General features: G+C 41.6%; 1 protein-coding gene across 1 annotated transcript in view; it reads left to right on the top strand.

The window, feature by feature from the left end:
• LOC149188019 (ADP/ATP translocase At5g56450-like) overlaps positions 1 to 19,794 on the top strand; it is a 127,611-nt gene extending 107,817 nt beyond the window's left edge. Inside the window, exon 2 of the mRNA XM_089411539.1 lies at positions 19,050 to 19,794. Coding sequence (XP_089267665.1) covers positions 19,050 to 19,691 — 642 coding nt within the window. The 3' untranslated portion in view covers positions 19,692 to 19,794. The remainder of the gene's footprint in view (positions 1 to 19,049) is intronic.
• The last annotated feature ends 627 nt before the right edge of the window (positions 19,795 to 20,421 follow it).

The raw sequence follows: 20,421 nt of genomic DNA, 5'->3' as shown, positions 1-20,421 counted from the left end.
CCAAGCATCCTAAGGTTTCACACCCATCAGCTTGTAAGTAGGTCAAGCACCATTCCTACGAACAATATAGCTGAAATATCCAACTCTATCTTCACCAAGAGAGCAATCTCAATCAAAATAGCTCTAAAATCATGTTGAAATTTTTTGGAATGGCTTATGTAAATTGAGAAATTTCCCCACACTGAAGGTTTCCTGGATCTAATCCTTGTGAACTTTGAGCTTTCAGGATGATTTGAAATATTAAGTTTCAACAACAAACGAGATATAATATCTCACTTCATTTCTACCCAACACACTATGCAGCCCTTGAGAAAATTGAGAAAAGATACTGAACACATGCCAACATGTTTCAGCCCTTAGGGCACACTTTTCCTAGCATATACCAGATATGAAAATCACTTTATTACAATAGATTCCCAAAACAAAATCTGCTCTTTTATCTTCCAGTTATATGTTAAATCACTGAACAATTTCAGCTCTATGTTATGTCAAAATTTCAAATCAACGCGAACAATAATTGTTGGAAATTACAATAGATTCCCAAAACAAAATCTGCTCTTTTTTCTTCCAGTTATATGTTAAATCACTGAACAATTTCAGCTCTATGTTATGTCAAATCAACACGAACAATAAGTGTTGGAAATTACAATAGATTCCCAAAACAAAATCTGCTATTTTATCTTCCAGTTATATGTTAAATCACTGAACAATTTCAGCTCTATGTTATGTCAAATCAACACGAACAATAAGTGTTGGAAATTTACCCAATCAAGAAAATAGTGCAAGCTGAATATCAAATATGCAATTATGCAATTTTGAACAGTTGGAATCTATCTTATCTATCTATCTATAATGAAGTACATGTACATACCATAGCTTTATCACAAAGCTGGTACAATTTCTCGCTTTTCAAACCATAGTCAAGGAAAACCATGAAAATCCTAGCCATACCAACAAGTCCTCCTTGGTTTCAACTAGTGTTGATAATATTGGTATCGGCAAAATATTGGTGAGTGTCCAGAAAACATCTTATCGGCAATATCGGCGAAAATATCGACAAATATCGGCAATCATAAAAAATGCATAATATATTCAGTTTTTTTTCTTTAGATTTTTTAACATATAAAGCAATAACAACATGAAATAAACACATTGGCACATAAATATGAAGAAAACACTGATATATATGATGTCAAATCGAAATGATACATCAAAGGCGATACCAAATCCTGCTGATCCCTGATAATTGTCCAATCAAGGAGTCAAATGTGGAGAACCAATACAAAATAACATCACATATATAAAAGTATCTCATCATCATGAATTATATGTAGCAAAACAAATAAAACTAGCAGCTATCTATCTGAAATGAGTGCCCTCTCCCCCTTTTATGGGAAAAAATGATGCGCTGTTTGCTAGGCCTGCCCCTAGCAATAGAAGGCCCTGGCCCTGGCCCTGCACCTAATGTCAAATAATGAGTGTTAGGTATGGAGCTGTGCTCTCCTATATCTATAGCAGGTGGTGTTGATGCTGATGCTCCCACAATCTCCTCCTCTTCCTCCTCCTCATGTTGCTCCTCCTTCGAGCCCTCCTCGTCTTGCTGCCCCTATTCTAATGGATCATCTAGCTCTAACCGTGAAGGTGACTTCTCCAAGATGGGCTTCTCAGACTCCACTCTCCATTGAGACAATACATCAATATTGTCTAAGTAAATGGCATCTGGACCCATTGGTGCTTCTATTTGCTTCACTCGAAGTCGGATATTGTAATGCACATACACTCAATCATTGAGGCGTGCGCATTCCAACTTGTAAGAGTGAAAAAAACTAATGAGTCTTGAGTCTTGAGTCTTGACACTTGAATGTCATAAATTAAAAATTAAAAATTACACTAAGTGTAATTGCTCAACTGATGGTTGGAGCTCAAAGTTATACCTGTTGCGCTTTTTTGCGTGTATTTTCTGAAATACACTCCAATTGCGTTCACACCATGAAGAGCTACATGTTTAACTCAAGATTCTTATGATCAATTTGAGCAAATTTGGTGCCCTTGCACCACAGCTTCGCCACCAAATATCTACAACAAAGTAAAGAAATAAAAAAGTCAAAAACTTAAAACATAATTAAACTTTCGAATAAAAGTTACATAGTTGAATTTTAAAAATCTAGAATTATAAGTAAGGAAATTTTAAATTTTAAATTCTAATTTTTAATGAGTGATGACTTGTCACTTACGTGGCATGAAGAGTGTCCTTTCCCTGATAACATCATCAAAGCCAAATAGGCCAACACAATCTCGATAAAACTATATCTCGCGATTGATTTTGCTACGAAGCTCAGGATCAGGTACCATCCTATGAATATAGGAATGGAGCCCTTCCATCACCTAGCCATCAAAATCAAAGCCGCATTTGTATGAAAATGCAGGGTTTAGGAAGAGGGCTGCTACATGAATGGGTCGATGAAACATCCCTGTCCACCGACTATCAATCACATCCCATAACATCATATGCCTATCAAGCCCAGTAGAACCCTTGTCTTCATAATAAGAACGAATAGCCTCCTTGGCCCTATCCATGGCCTCATACAAATAAGCCATTGTAGGCTTCACTCCATCTACCAATCTCAGAACCTTTACTATAGGTTCACTAATTGAGCATGCTTTTTCTGGTCCATGCCAAAACGTGTCAGAGTACACCATTTTTGCAATGGCTCTCCTGTTCAGTGTCCTGCTATATCTACAATCACGCCACTCATTAGAAACAAACATTTGCGTCAACTCAAACTGGCATCGAAGCAAAGACTGAAGAGTAATAAAGTTTGTGGCAAAACGTGTGATTGCAGGACGCCGCAACTCCTTATTTCTAGTGAACCTCCTCATAAGGCTAAGAACAAAAGCATGGTTATAAATAAACTTGGGGCTACTTCTAGCCATATCAACCACCTCCTTGATGAAGGAGTGTTTCCCCATATCCTCAAGCAACAAATTGATACAATGCGCTGCACACGAAGTCCAGAACAATGTGCCATGCCCCTCTCCATAAGCATCTTGCCGACAGACACATAATTAGCTGCATTGTCTGTTATGACTTGCACCACATTCTGCACACCAATCTCCCTAATGAACCCATCTAACAACTCACATATCGTTGCGGCATCCTTGATTTGTGCTGATGCATCCACTGATTTAATAAACATGGTACCTTTAGGACAATGTACCAAGAAATTTAGAAGGGTCCTACCCTTCCTATCTGTCCAACCATCAGACATCACTGTGCATCTAGAAACTTCCCATGTTTTTTTCAACTCCGCCAATCTAGAGTTGATGTCCTGCTTTTTTGCTTGAAGAATTGGCCCTCGCAACTCCTCATATGTATCACTTTTGTACCCTGGGCCCACAACAACAATAGAATCACACATTGGCTGCCAAAATGGATTGGTTTTGGTGATGCTGAGAGGTAAGTTGCTCCATTAAAGACACCTCCCCATGACTCTATTTGCTTCTTGCTTCTCCTTTTTTTAACAATTGATTTTATGGAAGGTTGTGCTCCATGTCTTGTTCGTGGAACAAAAAATGATGACTTCGCACTAGCAGTAGCAAGTAACACTGTGGAGCCTCTCTTACTACCCTCAGCCACAAAATCATAAGAAGATATCTCGAAAGATCTACCTGCACGTTCAGCCTTGTTTCTCTCTGCCTCTTCCTTCTTTCTGTCTTTTTCATCAATTGCTTCAAGAGCTTTTTATATAAGTTCTGGACTAGAAACTGTACAAATCCCAACATCATGTTCAATGAGTCTAGCTAGATGGTATTTCAATCGCGTAACCCCTCCTGTCATCCTGGTACCACACAATTTGCATGATAGGTATGCCCGATTTGTCCCACCATCAGGCTTCCCATACTCCCAAAATGGGTCCAAGGCTTTTGGCATATTTTAATTTTGTAGTGAGCTAACTCAAACCTAGGGCACCAATTTTTTTTTTGGAATTAATGATTAAAGTTACTCTGCCCATACACAAAAAATAATAAGTAGTAACCACCTCATTTTACAAAATATTTTTTTGCTACATTATTTGTAATGTGAATTCAATGTAAAATGATAATAAGAGGGTGCATTTGAAAGTTAAAAAAAGAAATGGAGTTTGTTGTCCAAATATGGATAAAACCATTGCATTGGCTTATGGACATGAAAATCATAGCAAATGGAAAAAAGAAGAAGCAAAATGTTAGTAGGAAAAGAGGCAAGCAAGAATAACCCTGAATCTATCAAAAAAATCATTAACATAGGGGTTTTTTAGAACTGTTAATGGAAGACATGACAATTGTCTCACTGTTCTTCAATCTTTGATCAATAAAAAATTCGTATTTGGTGGTGATAATGGCTATTCAACCCTCAATTCCTCCTTGACAACAAGCACAATGCTCTCTCCTTCCTTCTCCAACAATAAAAAAAAAATGAGAAAAAAAAATCAAATTTCGCCTTTTTTAGCCGCGGACCAACGATTTTTTCCCTGACTGACAATATTTTGGATCGTCGCATGATATTTGCCGAAACATCGCCGATATTTAGGAAATATCGCGATATTTTTGGAGAGCGAAATTATCGCGATATTTCCTTTGCGATATTTCATCTCCTTGAAAATATTGTGATATTTGCAAAAATCGGCGATATTATATACAATGGTTTCAACACTTGTCCCCTACAAATGTGTCCAAGAGGTCTCCTCTTCTCCTCCTCAGTCAAGCATAATACATAGCACTAGGGTTTCCAAAACACTATTCTTCTTCTTTCACAAGAGCTACAAGAATAAAATTTCTTTACTGTTGATTTGGGGTAGCATCGGATGTGCTCTAGCCATGAAAATTGGTGGAGAGGCTAAAGCACATGGGATCTCCAATACCCAGAAATGGTTTGGGCAGATTCTAAACAGTTTGGGAGATATTAAAATAATTAATATTTTTAATGGAGTCCCTAAGTCTAAACTTAGGGAAAATAGAATATTAATGTGAATTAATATAAAACTGTGTTAGAAGGGTCAATAAGTCATGGATCAAGCCAGAGTTAATCTTAGCCATTGATTAGGGACTTAATCTCGGCCGTTGATTTGTCAACGAGAAAAGTATATAAGGAGACTTGAGGGTCACTTGGAGAACACATCGAGTTGATCAAGATTTCGATTTTCTGGGATAGGGTTTGCTAAGGAAGTCAAAAGAGTGATCAGAGTTGTAGCTAAGGGGCAGTGAATACATAAGTAAAGAGGCAGAGAGGGTACCGGGAGAATCAGTGCAAACGCCTGGAGAGAGGGACGTAGAGCCAGCCAGAGGCCACATAGAGCCAGCTAGGGCCTACATAGAGGTAGCCAGGAGCTGCTCAGTGCCTCAGAGAGCCAACATGGGTGACATAGTGCCTCCAGAGGTTGACGCAGGGGTTACTGGGTTGACGCTGGGCCAGGAAGGGCTGACACAGTCCATAGAGGCTGATACTGGGGTTTTCGTGGAGCAGATTGGAGCTGGGAGTTGTTGGAGTGTTTATCTGGGGTTTTAGCTAGAATATCTGCTTCCGAGTAGAGAGGTACTACTGCCGAGATTATTCTCTGTTGGGTGAGCCGGTTTGGCACCCATATTGTATTCAGACACTGCATAATAATAAAACCCTCTGATAGCTGCACTAATTTTCCCACATTGGGTTTCCGAGGACATTGGTCCAAAAGCAACGGTGTCACTTGTGTGCTTGTTTTGTTTCCTTTCGCTGATGATCTGTAATGTGTTGAGCATGTACTCGTATTTATTTTCAGTATTTACATGGTAAATAACTTGTTAATTAATCAGAACAAGTAGGTAGAAATAAATCAGAAAAGTACATGAAGGGTTTCTAACAGTTAGACTTAGAAATTCCAACATGGTATTAGAGCGTGGTTGCAAATCACATGAGAATTGAGGACATCCGCTGAGTAGAGCAGCAACAATAGAAAACAACTGTCTCGAGTGACAGACGCTGTTCCTAGTAGAGAAGCAGCAAGGAAGGGGTGATGCAGTGCCTGCGATATCAAGTTTGAGCCAGGAAGAGGATCAACGTAGTGGCAGAGGGGAGCAAACTCGACCTACGCAATGCCCAGTCATCTTTCTCAGTCAGGAAGGATTGATGCCTGTGGCCAGGAGGTGCGAATTTTGTTGATGTCGGGATTGTGCAAAGCCTAGAAGCTCTAACTTTCAGTTTGCTGGGGCTTAGGAGGCTGTGGGTAAGTTGTAGAGTGAAGCTGGTGGGGTACTATAGTAAGAACAATACCTAACAGGGCAAGACCAAGGAGGAGGGAGTTGCTACTGAGGATTTCCAGCCAAGAAATCCGGATTAGTGGTGTAGCTGCACTAAGGATCAGAGTGGGGGCATCTCGACATTGACAGAGGGATTTCCAGTAGGGAAATCGAGGCTCAGAGGGAGTCACACCGAGAACTTCCAGGAGGGAAGTAGAGGAGCAGCGAGATGGCAGTGAATAGGGTAAGAGACCAGGACAGATTGGATGGAGCTAGAATCTTATCCGTTCTAGACAGGAATCATCTCAAGCAATTCACCTTGAGGACAATAGCGGTCCCAGTTGGCTCAACTAATAACGATAAGTACGAGGATGCAATGGCAAGGGCCAAGAGCATCATCCTTGATGGGGTCAAGGACCATGTAGTACCACACATTGCCGAGAAGAATACGACAAATGAGATGTGGGAGGTCCTAAAGAATTTTTATCAACATACTTCTGTGCGGAGGAAGATGCTACTAGAAAATCAGCGGCGGTCATACCAGATGCAGAAGGGAGAACAGATCAACCCCTTGGTCGATTGAAGGAGATATGGGATCAACTAAGTTCCATAAGAGCCACACCAGATCAAGAATTGATGGTGAGAACAACCCTGAACGCAGTCTTAGAAGACTAGGAGGTAAACGTCCAGAGCATATTGGGCAGGGCGACCCTTCCAAATTGGGAGGAAATGTGGGCGGCTCTTCACCAAGAATAGACCAGAAGGCTAAGCAAGGTGGGAAGTAGTTGCAAGGGGATCAAAATCAAGGAGGAGGAAGAGAAGGATGCGGCCCTAGCATCTGAGGGAAAGTAGGTGAAACGAAAGAAGAAGGACCTCTCTAAGGTCAGATGCTTCAACTATGGGGAATTGGGTCACTATGCGAGCCAGTGTCCAAGGAAGAAGAGCAAGGGAGAGGGTTCCGAGACCAAGGCTGTGCCAGCAAGGGCGGAGAAGGAATTGGAGACAGATGATCACTATGCCATGAGTGCTCACACACCACTTGAGCGGAAGTGTGGAGACATCGAGTTGTAGTTAGACGGACTACAGGCGATGAGGGGCAGGATCCTTGAGGTACCCAACCTCTTGGATTATACCTTGCTACGAGAGCCCCAAAGAGGAGTAACAAGACAGACGGATGTCGGTAGAGACAGATGCGGATGGAGCAAAAGAGGGAGCTACAGTGTAGGAGTCCCAGGATAGCGTGAGGCAGCATTGCGAGATGCACAGAGTTATTGCAACAACACAGAGGTTAGAGAGGGAGCACTTGTCAGTGACAGAGGGAGATTCAACATCGAGAGTGTTTCTAGCTTGACGGAGATGTCAAAGTTGGGAGATTAGTTACTTCTCAGTAACTGAGTTGCAGTGCGACAGTGAGCAGTGGCAGTGCTATGGGCAGCATGATGCAACATGATGAGAGGGGTTGCAGTGTAGATGCAAAAGTGGCTGTGGTAGGGCCATGGGTAGTAACATGGATGCCGAGGGAGCTTCCGTACAGATGCAGCAGTAGCAGTGGTAGGGCCATAGGTAGCAACAGTGCAGAGGATGTTGGGCAGAGGATGTTGGGCAGCAGACCTAGCATCAGTACAAGGACTGATGCCAGATGACCAGGGTGATGCTCAGTGAGGAGTATTACTAGAGCACAGTCCTCGCTAAGAGGGAGTGTTGATTTGGGGTAGCATCGGATGTGCTCTAGCCATGATATCTCCAATACCCAAAAATGGTTTGGGAAGATTCTAAACAGTTTGGGAGATATTAAAATAATTAATATTTTTAATGGAGACCCTAAGTCTAAACTTAGGGAAAATAAAATATTAATGTGAATTAATATAAAACGGTGTTAGAAGGGTCCGAAAGTCATGGATCAAGCCATAGTTAATCTTAGCCGTTGATTAGGGACTTAATCTCAGTCGTTGATTTGTCAACGAGAAAAGTATATAAGGAGGCTTGAGGGTCACTTGGAGAACACATCGAGTTTATCAAGATTTCAATTTTCTGGGGCAGGGTTTGTTGAGGAAGTCGAAAGAGTGATCAGAGTTGCAGCTGAGGGGCAATGAATACAGAAGCAGAGAGGAAGAGAGGGTACCAGGAGAATCAGTGCAGAAGCCGGGAGAGAGAGACAGAGAGCCAGCCAGATGCCACAGAGAGCCAGCTAGGGCCCACATATAGGCAGCGAGGAGCTGCGCAGTGCCTCAGAGGGCCAACGTGGGTGACGCAGAGGATTTAGAAGCTGACACAGGGGTTATTGGGCTGGCGCTGGGCCAAGAAGGGCTGACGCAGTCCCTAGAGGCTGACACTGGGGTTTTCGTGGGGCATATTGGAGCTGGGAGCTGTCGGAGTGTTTATCCGAGGTTTCAGTCAGAATATCTGCTTTTGAGTAGAGAGGTACTATTGCTGAGATTATTCTCTGTTGGGTGAGCAAGTTTTGGCACCCAGATTGTATTCAAAAACTGCATAATAATAAAACCCTCTGATAACTGCATCGGTTTTCCCACATTGGGTTTTTCGGGGACATTGGTCCAAAAATAACGGTGTCACTTGTGTGCTTGTTTTGTTTTCTTCAGTTGATGATCTGTAATGTGTTGAGCATGTACTTCTATTTATTTTCAGTATTTACATGGTAAATAACTTGTTAATTAATTAGAACAAGTAGGTAGAAATAAATCAGAAAAGTACATGAAGGGTTTCTAATAGTTAGACTTAGAAATTTCAACATGGTATCAGAGCGTGGTTGTAGATCACAGGAGAATTGAGGACATCAGTCGAGCAGAGTAGCAATAGAAAACAATTTTCCCGAGTGACAAAAACTGTTCCTAGAAAAGAAGCAGCAGGGAAGGGGTGACACAGTGCATGCGTTATCAAATTTGAGTCGGGAAGAGGATCAACGCAGTGGTAGAGGGGAGCAGACTCGACCTACGCAGTGCCCGATCATCTTTCTCAGTTAGGAAGGATTGACGCTCGTGGCTTGGAGGTGCGAATTTTGCTAGTGCCGGGAATGCACATAGCCTAGAAGCTTTAACTTTTAGTTTGCTGGGGCTTAGGAGGTTGTGGGTAAGTTGTAGAGTGAAGCTGGTGGGGTACTGTAGTTAGAACAATACCTAATAGGGCTAAACCAAGGAGGGAGTTGCTACCAAGGATTTCCAGCCAAGAAATCCGGATTAGTGGTGTAGCTGCACTAAGGATCGGAGTGGGGGCATCTCGACATTGGCAGAGAGATTTCCAGGAGGGAAATCGAGGCTCAAAGGGAGTCACACCGAGAACTTCCAGGAGGGAAGTAGAGGAGCAGCGAGATGGCAGTGAACGGGGTAGGAGACCAGGACAGACTGGATGGAGCCTCAAACTTCGTAGTCTGGAAGGCCAAAATCTTATCTGTTCTAGACAAGAACTGTCTCAAGTAATTCGCCTTGAGGACAATAGTGGTCCTAGTTGACCTGACTGATAACAATAAGTATGAGAATGCAATGGCGAGGGCCAAGAGCATCATCCTTGACGAGGTCAAGGACAATGTAGTACCACACATTGCTGAGAAGAATACGACAGATGAGATGTGGGAGGCCCTAAAGAAGTTGTATCAGCATACTTCCGTGCAGAGGAAGATGCTACTAGAAAATCGGCTGCGGTCATACTAGATGCAGAAGGGAGAACAGATTGACCCCTTCCTCGGGCAATTAAAGGAGATCCAGGATCAACTGACTTCCATAGGAGCCACGCCGGATCAAGAATTGATGGTGAGAACAACCCTAAACGCAGTCTCAGAAGACTGAGAGGTGTTTGTCTAGAGCATACTAAGCAGGGCGAACCTTCCAGATTGGGAGGAAATGTGGGTGGCTCTTCGCCAAGAAGAGATCAGAACGCTAAGCAAGGCGGGAAGTAGCGGCAAGGGGATCAGAATCAAGGAGGAGGAAGTGGAGGATGCAGCCCTAGCATTTGAGGGAAAGCAGGAGAAACAGAAGAAGAAGGACCTCTCCAAGGTCAAATGCTTCAACTGTGGGGAACTGGGTCACTATGCGAGCCAGTGTCCAAGGAAGAAGAGCAAGGGAGAGGCTTCCGAGACCAAGGCTGCGCCAACAAGGGCGGAGAAGGAATTGGAGACAGATGATGACTGTTCCATGAGTGCTCACATGCCACTTGAGCGGAAGTGGGGAGACATCTAGTTGTAGTTAGACGGATTACAAGCGATGAGGGGCAGGATCCTTGAGGTACCAACCTCTTGGATTATACCTTGCTACGAAGCCCCAAAGAGGAGTAGCAGGACTGGCGGATGTCAGTAGAGATAGATGCGGATGGAGCGAAAGAGGGAGCTACAGTGCAGGAGTCCCAGGACAACGTGAGGCAGCAATGCGAGATGCACAGAGTTGTTGCAGCAACGCAGAGGTCAGAGAGGGAGCACTTGTTAGTGACAGAGGGAGCTTCAACATCGGGAGTGTTTCTAGCCTGACGGAGATGTCAGAGTTGGGAGATCAGTTACTTACTTCTCAGTAACTGAGTTGCAGTGCAACAGTTAGCAGTGGCAGTGCTATGGGCAACACGATGCAACATGATGAGAGGGGTTGCAGTGGCAGGGCCATGGGCAACAACACAAATGTAGAGGGAGTTGCCGTATAGATGCAGCAGTGGCATTGGCAAGGCCATGGGTAGCAGTACATGATGCAACAGTGCAGAGGATGTTGGGCAGCAGACCTAGCATCAGCACAAGGACCAATGCCGGATGATCAAGGTGATACTCAGTGAGGAGTATTACTAGAGCACAATGCTCGCTAAGAGGGAGTATTGCTTTGGGGTAGCGTCGGATGTGCTCTAGCCACGAAAATTGGTGGATAGACTAAAGCACATGAGATCTCCAATACCCAGAAATGGTTTGAGCAGATTCTAAACAATTTGGGAGATATTAAAATAATTAATATTTTTAATGGAAAATATTAATGTGAATTAATATAAAACTGTGTTAGAAGGGTCCAAAAGTCATGGATCAAGCCAGAGTTAATATTAGCCGTTGATTAGGGACTTAATCTCGGTCGTTGATTTGTCAACAAGAAAAGTATATAAAGAGGCTTGAGGGTCACTTGGAGAACACACCGAGTTGATCAAGAATTCGATTTTCTGGGGCAGGGTTTGCTGAGGAAGTCGAAAGAGTGATCAGAGTTGCAACTGAGGGGAAATGAATACAAAAGCAGAGAGGCAGAGAGGGTACCGCGAGAATCAGCGCAGAAGCCAAGAGAGAGGGATGCAGAGCCAGCCAGATGCCACACAGAGCCAACTAGGGCCCACATAGAGGCAGCCAGGAGCTGCTCAGTGCCTCAGAGAGCTAGCGTGGGCGACACAAAGGCTCTAGAGGCTGACACAACGCCTCCAGAGGTTGACGTAGGGGTTATTGGGCTAACGCTGGGCCAGGAAGGGTTGACGCAGTCCCTAGTGGCTGACACCGGGGTTTTCGTGGGGCAGATTGGAGCTGGGAGTTGTCGGAGTGTTTATCCGGGGTTTCAGCCGGAATATCTGCTCCGAGTAGAGAGGTACTACTGCCGAGATTATTCTCTATTGGGTGAGCCGGTTTTGGCACCTAGATTGTATTAAAAAACTGCATAATAATGAAACTCTCTGACAGCTGCACCGGTTTTCCCACATTAGGTTTTTCCGGGGACATTGGTCCAAAAACAACGGTGTCACTTGTGTGCTTGTTTTGTTTCCTTCAGTTGATGATCTGTAATGTGGTGAGCATGTACTTGTATTTATTTTCAGTATTTATATGGTAAATAACTTTTTAATTAATTAGAACAAGTAGGCATAAATAAATCAGAAAAGCACATGAAGGGTTTCTAACAGTTAGACTTAGAAATTCCAATATTTACCTTTTGGGGTTTACCACAAACCCTAGTTTCTTTGCCTCCTTTGTAATGAAACCCTAATTCTAGAAAACCCTTGCACTTTGAAATAGAGATTGATAATACAATAAAGATGAGAGAGAGAGAGAGAAGTTTGCTCCACTCACATCTTAATGCAAGAATGTGAATAAAAATGAATATACAAGCCTCCATGGAAGCAAGCGAGTGCACACATTGCATTTAGGGCTCAGTGCCCCTCCTCTAGAGCAAAGTGTCCTCTAAGCAAGCAACCAAACTCCATTTGCTAGCTACAGGAAGAAGTCATCGAGCTTCATAGGTGTGCAATGTTTTGGGGAAGAATGCCATATGAACATCCATACATGGTTTAACAATCAACAAACAAGTCAACTCCACTATGTTTTTCTATCACAAAACAACCAAGGGTCTCATCCATACACCATGCAACCCACATCACATGAAGTCCCCCCCAAGCATGGTATAAACACTTGGAGTGACCTCGAAGGATGACATCTCTAAGGTAATCAATGCTAAATCTTTCTCATTTACTTTGCTAGTTTCCAATGGCTGATCATAAATATCTCTCAATTTTAGCAAGTGGTCTGAATTTTAATCACTCTTTTCCGTCTTCGTTGAAAATGACAAACCCTTAAGGTAAAATGCCCTACCTTTATGGGAAGTTTCATCTGTCAACCTTCTCCACATTATAAAGATGTCCTCTGCATCTTGCACTTAGGGCAACATATCATTTGAATTGTCAACTTTATTAGTGCTCAAGATTTAAATGAATACACACTCAAACATATACTTTGTAATATGATAATTGAATAATGAATGAATGATTATGCCATACAATTGCATGAAAGCTTTATATAATGTTGAAGAGATGGTTGATGATGGACAATCGTGACCATTAGAGAGAAATTTCCTAATTAATAATTATATAACTAGGGTTTGAGTTATATAAACTTGGTTATATATATATGAACATATAGGTATATTACAGTTGGCACCACACTTCTCTATTCTTCATGCTAGAGGCTTTCACATCATTCTCATCATTAGAGTCTCTCCTATCCTTGCTTGTTACCAATCCTACTGGAATATGGCACTCGTGTGTTGCTTCTAGATGTAGAAGTTGTGACTCTTTAACTTTTGAATAGGGTCTAACATTATATTTGAGAGACTCAACATTTTCTCTTAACAAATAAATATGATGCCCCAAAGAAATCATTTATATACCTTAGAGAATGTTAAGTTACCTCAAAAACTTTGTTGTGTTCACATGTTGTCATACCACCCGACCCACAGTAGCACCAACCTGACATCACCATTGTCACGCTAGTCTATAGTACAAACTTTTTGTTTGCCCAACAAACTAGAAAACAACTTTGTGCAAATTCTGAAAAGTTCAAGAAAAGTTACGCTACTATTTTGAATTCAAAACTTTAGCCCTTCTCAAATTTTGTGCCTATTGCTATGCACGTCAATGTGTTGTTGCTGTACACGTCACCCAAAATATTTGCAGGTTTCTGTTCACATAAACCTCAAAAATCATGCTATGTGCTTTCTGCCTTGTATTGACGCCTTTCTCTGTTAGCACGATTTTGCCTTCGAATTTCTGCTTTTGTTTGTCATTTTGGCTATACATTGGGACTCAACCTCTGCTGGAAATTCTGTACTTGTATGCTTCTTGAAGAACATTTCTATATGCATGCTGCATGCTTCAAACAACTTTGTATGAATGTTTTTGTTGATAATGGTGTAATCTTCACATGTGGCCACGACAATTTGATATTTTATCATTAAGTCGTTTGTTTAGGCATTACTTATGGTTAAGTCCATTATTACCTGATGTAAGGAAGATGGTCATAGGTATTCCCGAATTTAACTTAGATCATGAAGGTGTTTGTTAGGGTTGTGACGCTGGAAAACATACAAGGAGACCATTCCCCTAAAGTGAAATTCAAACTACTGATATTCTTCAATTGGTTCATTATGATCTATTAGGTATGTTGCTCGTGACTTCTTTGGGTGGATATTTGTACTATGCTATTTTTGTGGATGACTTCTCTCTTAAAACATGGATCTATTTCTTAAAGAAGGACGAAGTGTTCAAATGGTTCCGCTCTTTCAAAGCCTTGGTTGAGAATCAAACATGGAAGAAGATCAAAATATTGAGGATCGATAATGGGACCAAATACGAGTCAAATGAATTCAATGACTATTGTAGAGACGCTGACATTAAGAGGGAGACCACTACTGCATATACCCCTGAACAGAATGGTGTTGCCGAAAGGAAGAATCAAACTATCATAGAAGCCCCCCCTGTGCCATGCTTCATGACCAAGGTCTACCAAAGTTCTTATGGGGAGAAGCTGCCAACATCGCTGGGTATGTTCAAAATAGATGCCCACGTCAAGCATTGGACTTCAAGACACCTGAAGAAGTTTTCACCGATAAGAAACCCGATGTTTCTCATTTTAGAATTTTTGGTTGTCCCATATATTTTCATGTGCCGAAAGAGAAAAGAAACAAACTAGATGCATCTAGGAAGAAAGGAACGTTTGTGGGCTATAGTGAAACTTCAAAGGCATATAGAATCTATGTTCCTGGTCAAAGGGAAGTGGAGATAAGTCATGATGTCACTTTCGATGAAGATTCTGCCCTTAGGAAAGTCTGAGATCTTCCTATCCCTAGGAAGGACAATAATGATGATGATGCAGGAAAGCAGGATGAACCTCTGTTTGATGATCCGATGCTCGATGTTGAAGGTCTGATGGATCCCATTGATCCACCTCCTAGTGAGCCCTCTACTTCAAGAAAACGACCTTTGTGGCTTAAAGATACTCTTGAAGATTGCGAGAAACACATTGCATCGAGGGTGACATTTCGTGAAAGCAAGAAACCGAATAGGTACCAAGGGTACTTAGCTACCATGAGTACCATTGTACAATCTGAGCCTTGTACATTTGAAGAAGCCATGAAACACCAAGTTTGGAAGGATGCGATGAACGAGGAATATGAGTCGATCATGAAGAATGATGTTTGGGATGTGGTTCCTAGACCCAAGGACAAGTCAGTGGTCACTTCAAAATGGCTTTACAAAATCAAACATGGAGCTGATGGGAGTGCTGAAAAGTTCAAAGCCAGATTTGTTGCTCGAGGCTTCTCTCAAAAGGAAGGAGTAGACTATGATGAGATATTTGCACCGGTTTCCCTATATACCACCATCCGTTCAATCATAGCCCTTTCTTCCTCGAAGGATGGAGCCTGCACCAAATGGATGTCAAAATTGCCTTCTTGCATGGCTCGCTTAAGGAGGAAGTCTATGTAGAACAACTCGAGGGATTCGAAGTTCAAGATCATAAGACACATGTATGCAGGTTGAAGAAATCCCTCTATGGGTTGAAGCAAGCCCCTAGGGTTTGGTATGAGAGGATTGATAGCTATCTTATGAAGCTGGGATTTACAAGGAGCGATGTTGACCCAAACCTATACTTCAAGGTTGAAAAGGACAAGCCTCTCATTTTGGTCCTTTATGTGGATGATCTCTTTCTGACAAGTGATGAGCCTCTCATTCATCAATGCAAGAGGGAGTTGGCTTCCGAGTTCGAGATGAAGGACCTAGGACTGATGCTCCGTCCTAAGATTGAATGTCTGGCAAAAGCCAGGTGACATTTTCCTTTCTCAAGGGAAATACATTGTGAAGCTACTTGAGAGATGTGGGATAGTGGATTGCAAATCCATATCTACTCCGATGGAACTCAACTTTAAGAAGCTATGTGTAAGTGTTGCTGGGCTCAGATGAGTGGTTCTCTTGCCGATGCCCTAACACACATCCTACCCATGGAGTCCGAGACTCATGGGAAGTACCTCTCATTGGGACAAATGAGTTGGGAAAAGATGGTTAGTGACCATAACACTATCGATGGACGCATCGTGTACTGTCGTACTCCTTATGACTAGGATGCATGGTGTTCAACAACTCGATTTGGGATCAAGGATTGACTTTTGTCAGTGGAGAGTGGTATGATCTTATGACTCACTCTCGATCACTTCTTCATTATTACTTCATGGTTCAGAAGAGCAGAGCAGGGTAGTGATGACAAAGATGGTACATAATGACAAGATGGCAAGATGATGATAGATGTATTGACAAGCGGAATTCTCCCTAGTTGAGAGGGAGTGTTAAAATTGGCAACTAGGGCCAAATTCCAACTTGGGACAACTCATATGATGGATATGATTATTGCATTGGATTCCTCTTTTCTAGAAGTCCAATTTTGATATAAAGATCATCTCATTCTGACAAGCAGAAGTGGAATTTTGAATTTATTCTCTCATGCACAAATTGTCAAGGTCGGCCTCAGTCAAATAAAGTCCAATAGATGTGTCTCCACACCCTCAATGAATTGTATAAATAGGAGTGACCTCTCTCCTCATTTGGACATCACTCATCACATCACACATCTCTCTCTCCTCTCTTGATTGGTTCGTATAACTTGGAGACAACCTCTCTCTTCTTCGCACATGTGGCAGGAGGCCGAATTCTTCTAGGACAGAACAGGCCAAATTTCAGGAAAACAGACCAGCGTTGACTAAGGCTCATTTGACCTCCGTTGACTTCGGTTTTCAGGGAAGAATTTCGATCTTTGGAGGCCGCATTTATTGGCACAAAAATCGAGGAGTTTGGGACAATTTGACCAACGTTGACTTCAGATTTGACTGCAGAAATTACAGCAGTGTTTCTCTCTCCTTTGACTGGGTTTGACCAAACTGTTTTGGGCTGACTTTGACTCTCCTGGAAGGCCGAATTGGACTGCTGTTGATCGAGCTGCTTGGAGGACATTTTGGTGCTGCTTTGACCAGTGTTGAATTTCTGATTAGCGCTGCAGTTGACTGTTGTTGACTGCTGATTTTGACAAGGGCTGTTTTGGGCAAGTAAATTTGATATTTGTACTCTCTTTTTATTTGCTGAACTATTGAATAAGAATAAGAAGATTTGATCAAAGGGTTTTCTCCACATTGGGGTTTTTCCTTGGCATGCGCCAAATCTTGTGTTCTCTTGTCTTGGCTTGTCTTCTGCACATGTTTTTATGTTCTATTTGCATTCACTATCAATGTGTTTAAATTAATGTGATTGCTACTGGAAATAATTGGAAATTGTCATTAGGCTGATAAAGAACATTGAAGTAAATTGTGCCAAAGCATAGAACATACCATTGTTATCTAAAATTAACAGGATTCCTTTGGCTTGGAGGCTGGACACTTCAACCTATGGTTCCTTAGCTTCTTGTTTATGCCCCTCTTGTGGCTATTTTGAAGGTGGTATTATATGCTCCTCTTCTAATTCAACCAAGGTTTTTGCCTCTGCCATTGGATTCGCTATAGAGACTTCTGCTTGTGGCCCTTTAGGTCCTTTTAGTTTACCAAGAGACATATCCTCTACTGTGATCTTTTTTTTTGTACCAAATCCTCGTAAATTTCTTTTGAACATAAATATTTGTTGTACCAATTGATTCCATCCAAGGATATCCAAGAATAACATCCACATCATGGATATCTATGGCATAAAAATCTAAATGCCACACATTTATCCATGGAAATATCCAAATCTTTGAAAATGTGAACATTTACACCATCAACCCATGTGCTTTGAATATTCCTAGCTGGTATTTGCAATCTTTTAAGCAAATTAGCATGGATAAGATTATATTGGCTGCTAGGGTTTATAGAGAATTTCTTGCTCTTGTTGAATACATCCATGAATTTGTAATATAGATTTTCCACATCAAAATAAACCCTTGGATTCAAGACGTTGTCTTTAGGTGCATCTTTCGGTCATGAAGAAATTGCAAGGAGATAAGTTTTCAAATTTAGTAATGGCAGGGCCAAAAACCTCTTTTTATTAGCATATTTTCTCAATATGTTGAGGATTCATGCATGCCTATAAATATATTCTTTACCAGTGGTATATTAGAGTATGTTTCAATAGTCTAGGCAATGACTATACAGAATCCCTCTCCACATGCGTGAGCAGTGCCAGCATGGCATGTCTTCCTTACCCCGAATCTTAGTGGAATCTGCATCTTTACTACGATTACAATCTCAGCCGAGAATTGTACCGCTAACTCTGGCTTGAAGGTTGCATTTTCTCCCAGGTAGAAGGGAATAGATCCTCATTTAAATGTAGCCTTATGTATATGTTTCCAGAAGGTGCAGATCCCCACTAACTGAATATATTTCTGCATGTCTGGGAATTCCCATAGAATGATACGCTTCTAATGCAATGGGCTGACAAAAAGGATGGCAAACTCAGAAGCAACCCATTCCCAGATTATGTCAGCTACATCTTTCTGGCAGTTTTCTTATCAAGCATGCTTGAAGCTTGTTTGGCTGAGGCAATATGATGTATATCGGCTTTCAGGCTCTATCTTAGTCATTGTTACGAGGTCTTGTCTCTTCAGTTTATCCGTGCAATGGCTTCTTGTGAGGTATTTGTTTTAGCCTTGTCAATGGTGTTATTAATTATTGTTTGTCTGTTATGTGGTTGACAACATTCGTTCCCAGGATTCGGGCATTACCTATGTTTCCTTAATCATTATAAGTTTTGTGTATCGACCAATAGGTGTGAATGGACCAAAATGCATTGTAAAATAGGCATGGTTAATGTTAATTTTAACTTAATCTTCTTTTCGTTTGAACTATTCATCTACCGTTTTTTTCTTCCTTTTTGTTTATGCAAAGCAACATGCGTAACATAGTTGTTTTTAGAAATTTGCAACGTGGCTCTTTCTTGGAAGTTGGATGTGGGGAATGTTTAACGTGTTCCTAACATGCTTTTAGTGCTTGGATCTGCAAACATCTTTAAGACGTAGTGGCTATGCATGGTGATATTCTCAGTAAATTATTTTCTTGCAGGACCTTTACAGATCTATGCTCACTTCTGGCCAGCTCCATGAGAAGCCATTGTCTAAGGCTCCAAGTAATTTCCTAGCAGGTTCTCTTGCAGGATGCTCAACCTTAATTATTATTTATCCTTTGGACATTGCGCACACACGGCTGGCAGCAGACATTGGTAAGAGAGAAGCAAGGCAGTTCAAGGGTCTCTTTCATTTCCTCAAAACTATACATCAGAAAGAGGGCTTGAAGGGAGTTTATCGTGGTCTACCCGCTTCATTGCACGGAATGATTGTTCACCGTGGTCTATACTTTGGGGGTTTTGATACTGCAAAAGACATGATGTTGGTGGACTCTCCCCACATTCCATTTTGGAAGAGGTGGATTGTGGCTCAAGGAGTAACTACCTCTGCTGGTTTGCTTTCCTATCCACTGGATACAGTTAGGCGGCGCATGATGATGCAATCAGGTTTGGAACACCGAATGTATAAGAATACTTGGGACTGCTGGAAAAAGATTTACAAGAGGGAAGGTGCGACTTCTTTCTACCGTGGGGCAGTATCAAACATGTTCAGGAGCACAGGGGCAGCGTTGATACTAGTTTTGTATGATGAGATGAAGAACTTAATGAATTGGGGAGTTTCCTGCACTAGAACATCGTGACTGATAACAAAAATAACCTCATCGTTGCTGTGTTTTGTTGTTCAAACTAGCTAGGGCCCAGAACTATTGGTTGTTTGAAGAATCAATTTGTGTTTTTCTCATTCGTTTTGATCCCCAAAATTTTGAATTAGTTAGTGTAGCAATGTTTTTTAAGCCCTCAAAAGGAGGATTAGGATTCTAATAGATTGTTTGAAACACTAGTTTAATTTTCATGTGCTATTTTCCCTTTTGGCTTCCCAGATCTGAGACCCCAAACAGTTGAAATCCATTCTCACGACTTTTTAGGCCGTGAGAAAGATTAATATCTTCTGCTTTCTTTGCTACAAAAATGACATTATTGAAATGGCCTTCAGAAATGCTACGATTTGTATACTGCATCAGGTGTTTTACTGTATAGGCTATGCAATATGCACATATCTAACTTTGATTTAGTACCAATCTGTAAAACTCCAGAAGATGTTCTATATCCCTAGCAACACAACTGGAAACTCTTACTATGTTGGTGTTTAATCCTCGTACAAAGAAAAACAATGGCACTTCATCATGGGACAGAAGCATAACATTGGTGTTTAGTTTGTATGCTTTGTTGTCTTATGCAATAAGTAACTGGACTTTTAGTGTTCTCTCTCTCTACAATTCCTTAATGCAATGCAATGTATGACTGTGTTGTTTCTATCTCTTAGTAACTACATTCATGTCCATACGTTATAGGCTACAAACTCATTTTAGA

Source organism: Pinus tabuliformis, chromosome 3_1 (genome assembly GCF_031772625.1).
Source record: "Pinus tabuliformis cultivar Carrire ecotype Pingquan chromosome 3_1, CPIR1, whole genome shotgun sequence".
Taxonomy (NCBI): domain Eukaryota; kingdom Viridiplantae; phylum Streptophyta; class Pinopsida; order Pinales; family Pinaceae; genus Pinus; species Pinus tabuliformis.
Note: the sequence above shows the minus strand (reverse complement) of the source record. Positions and strands in the feature narration are given on the sequence as shown.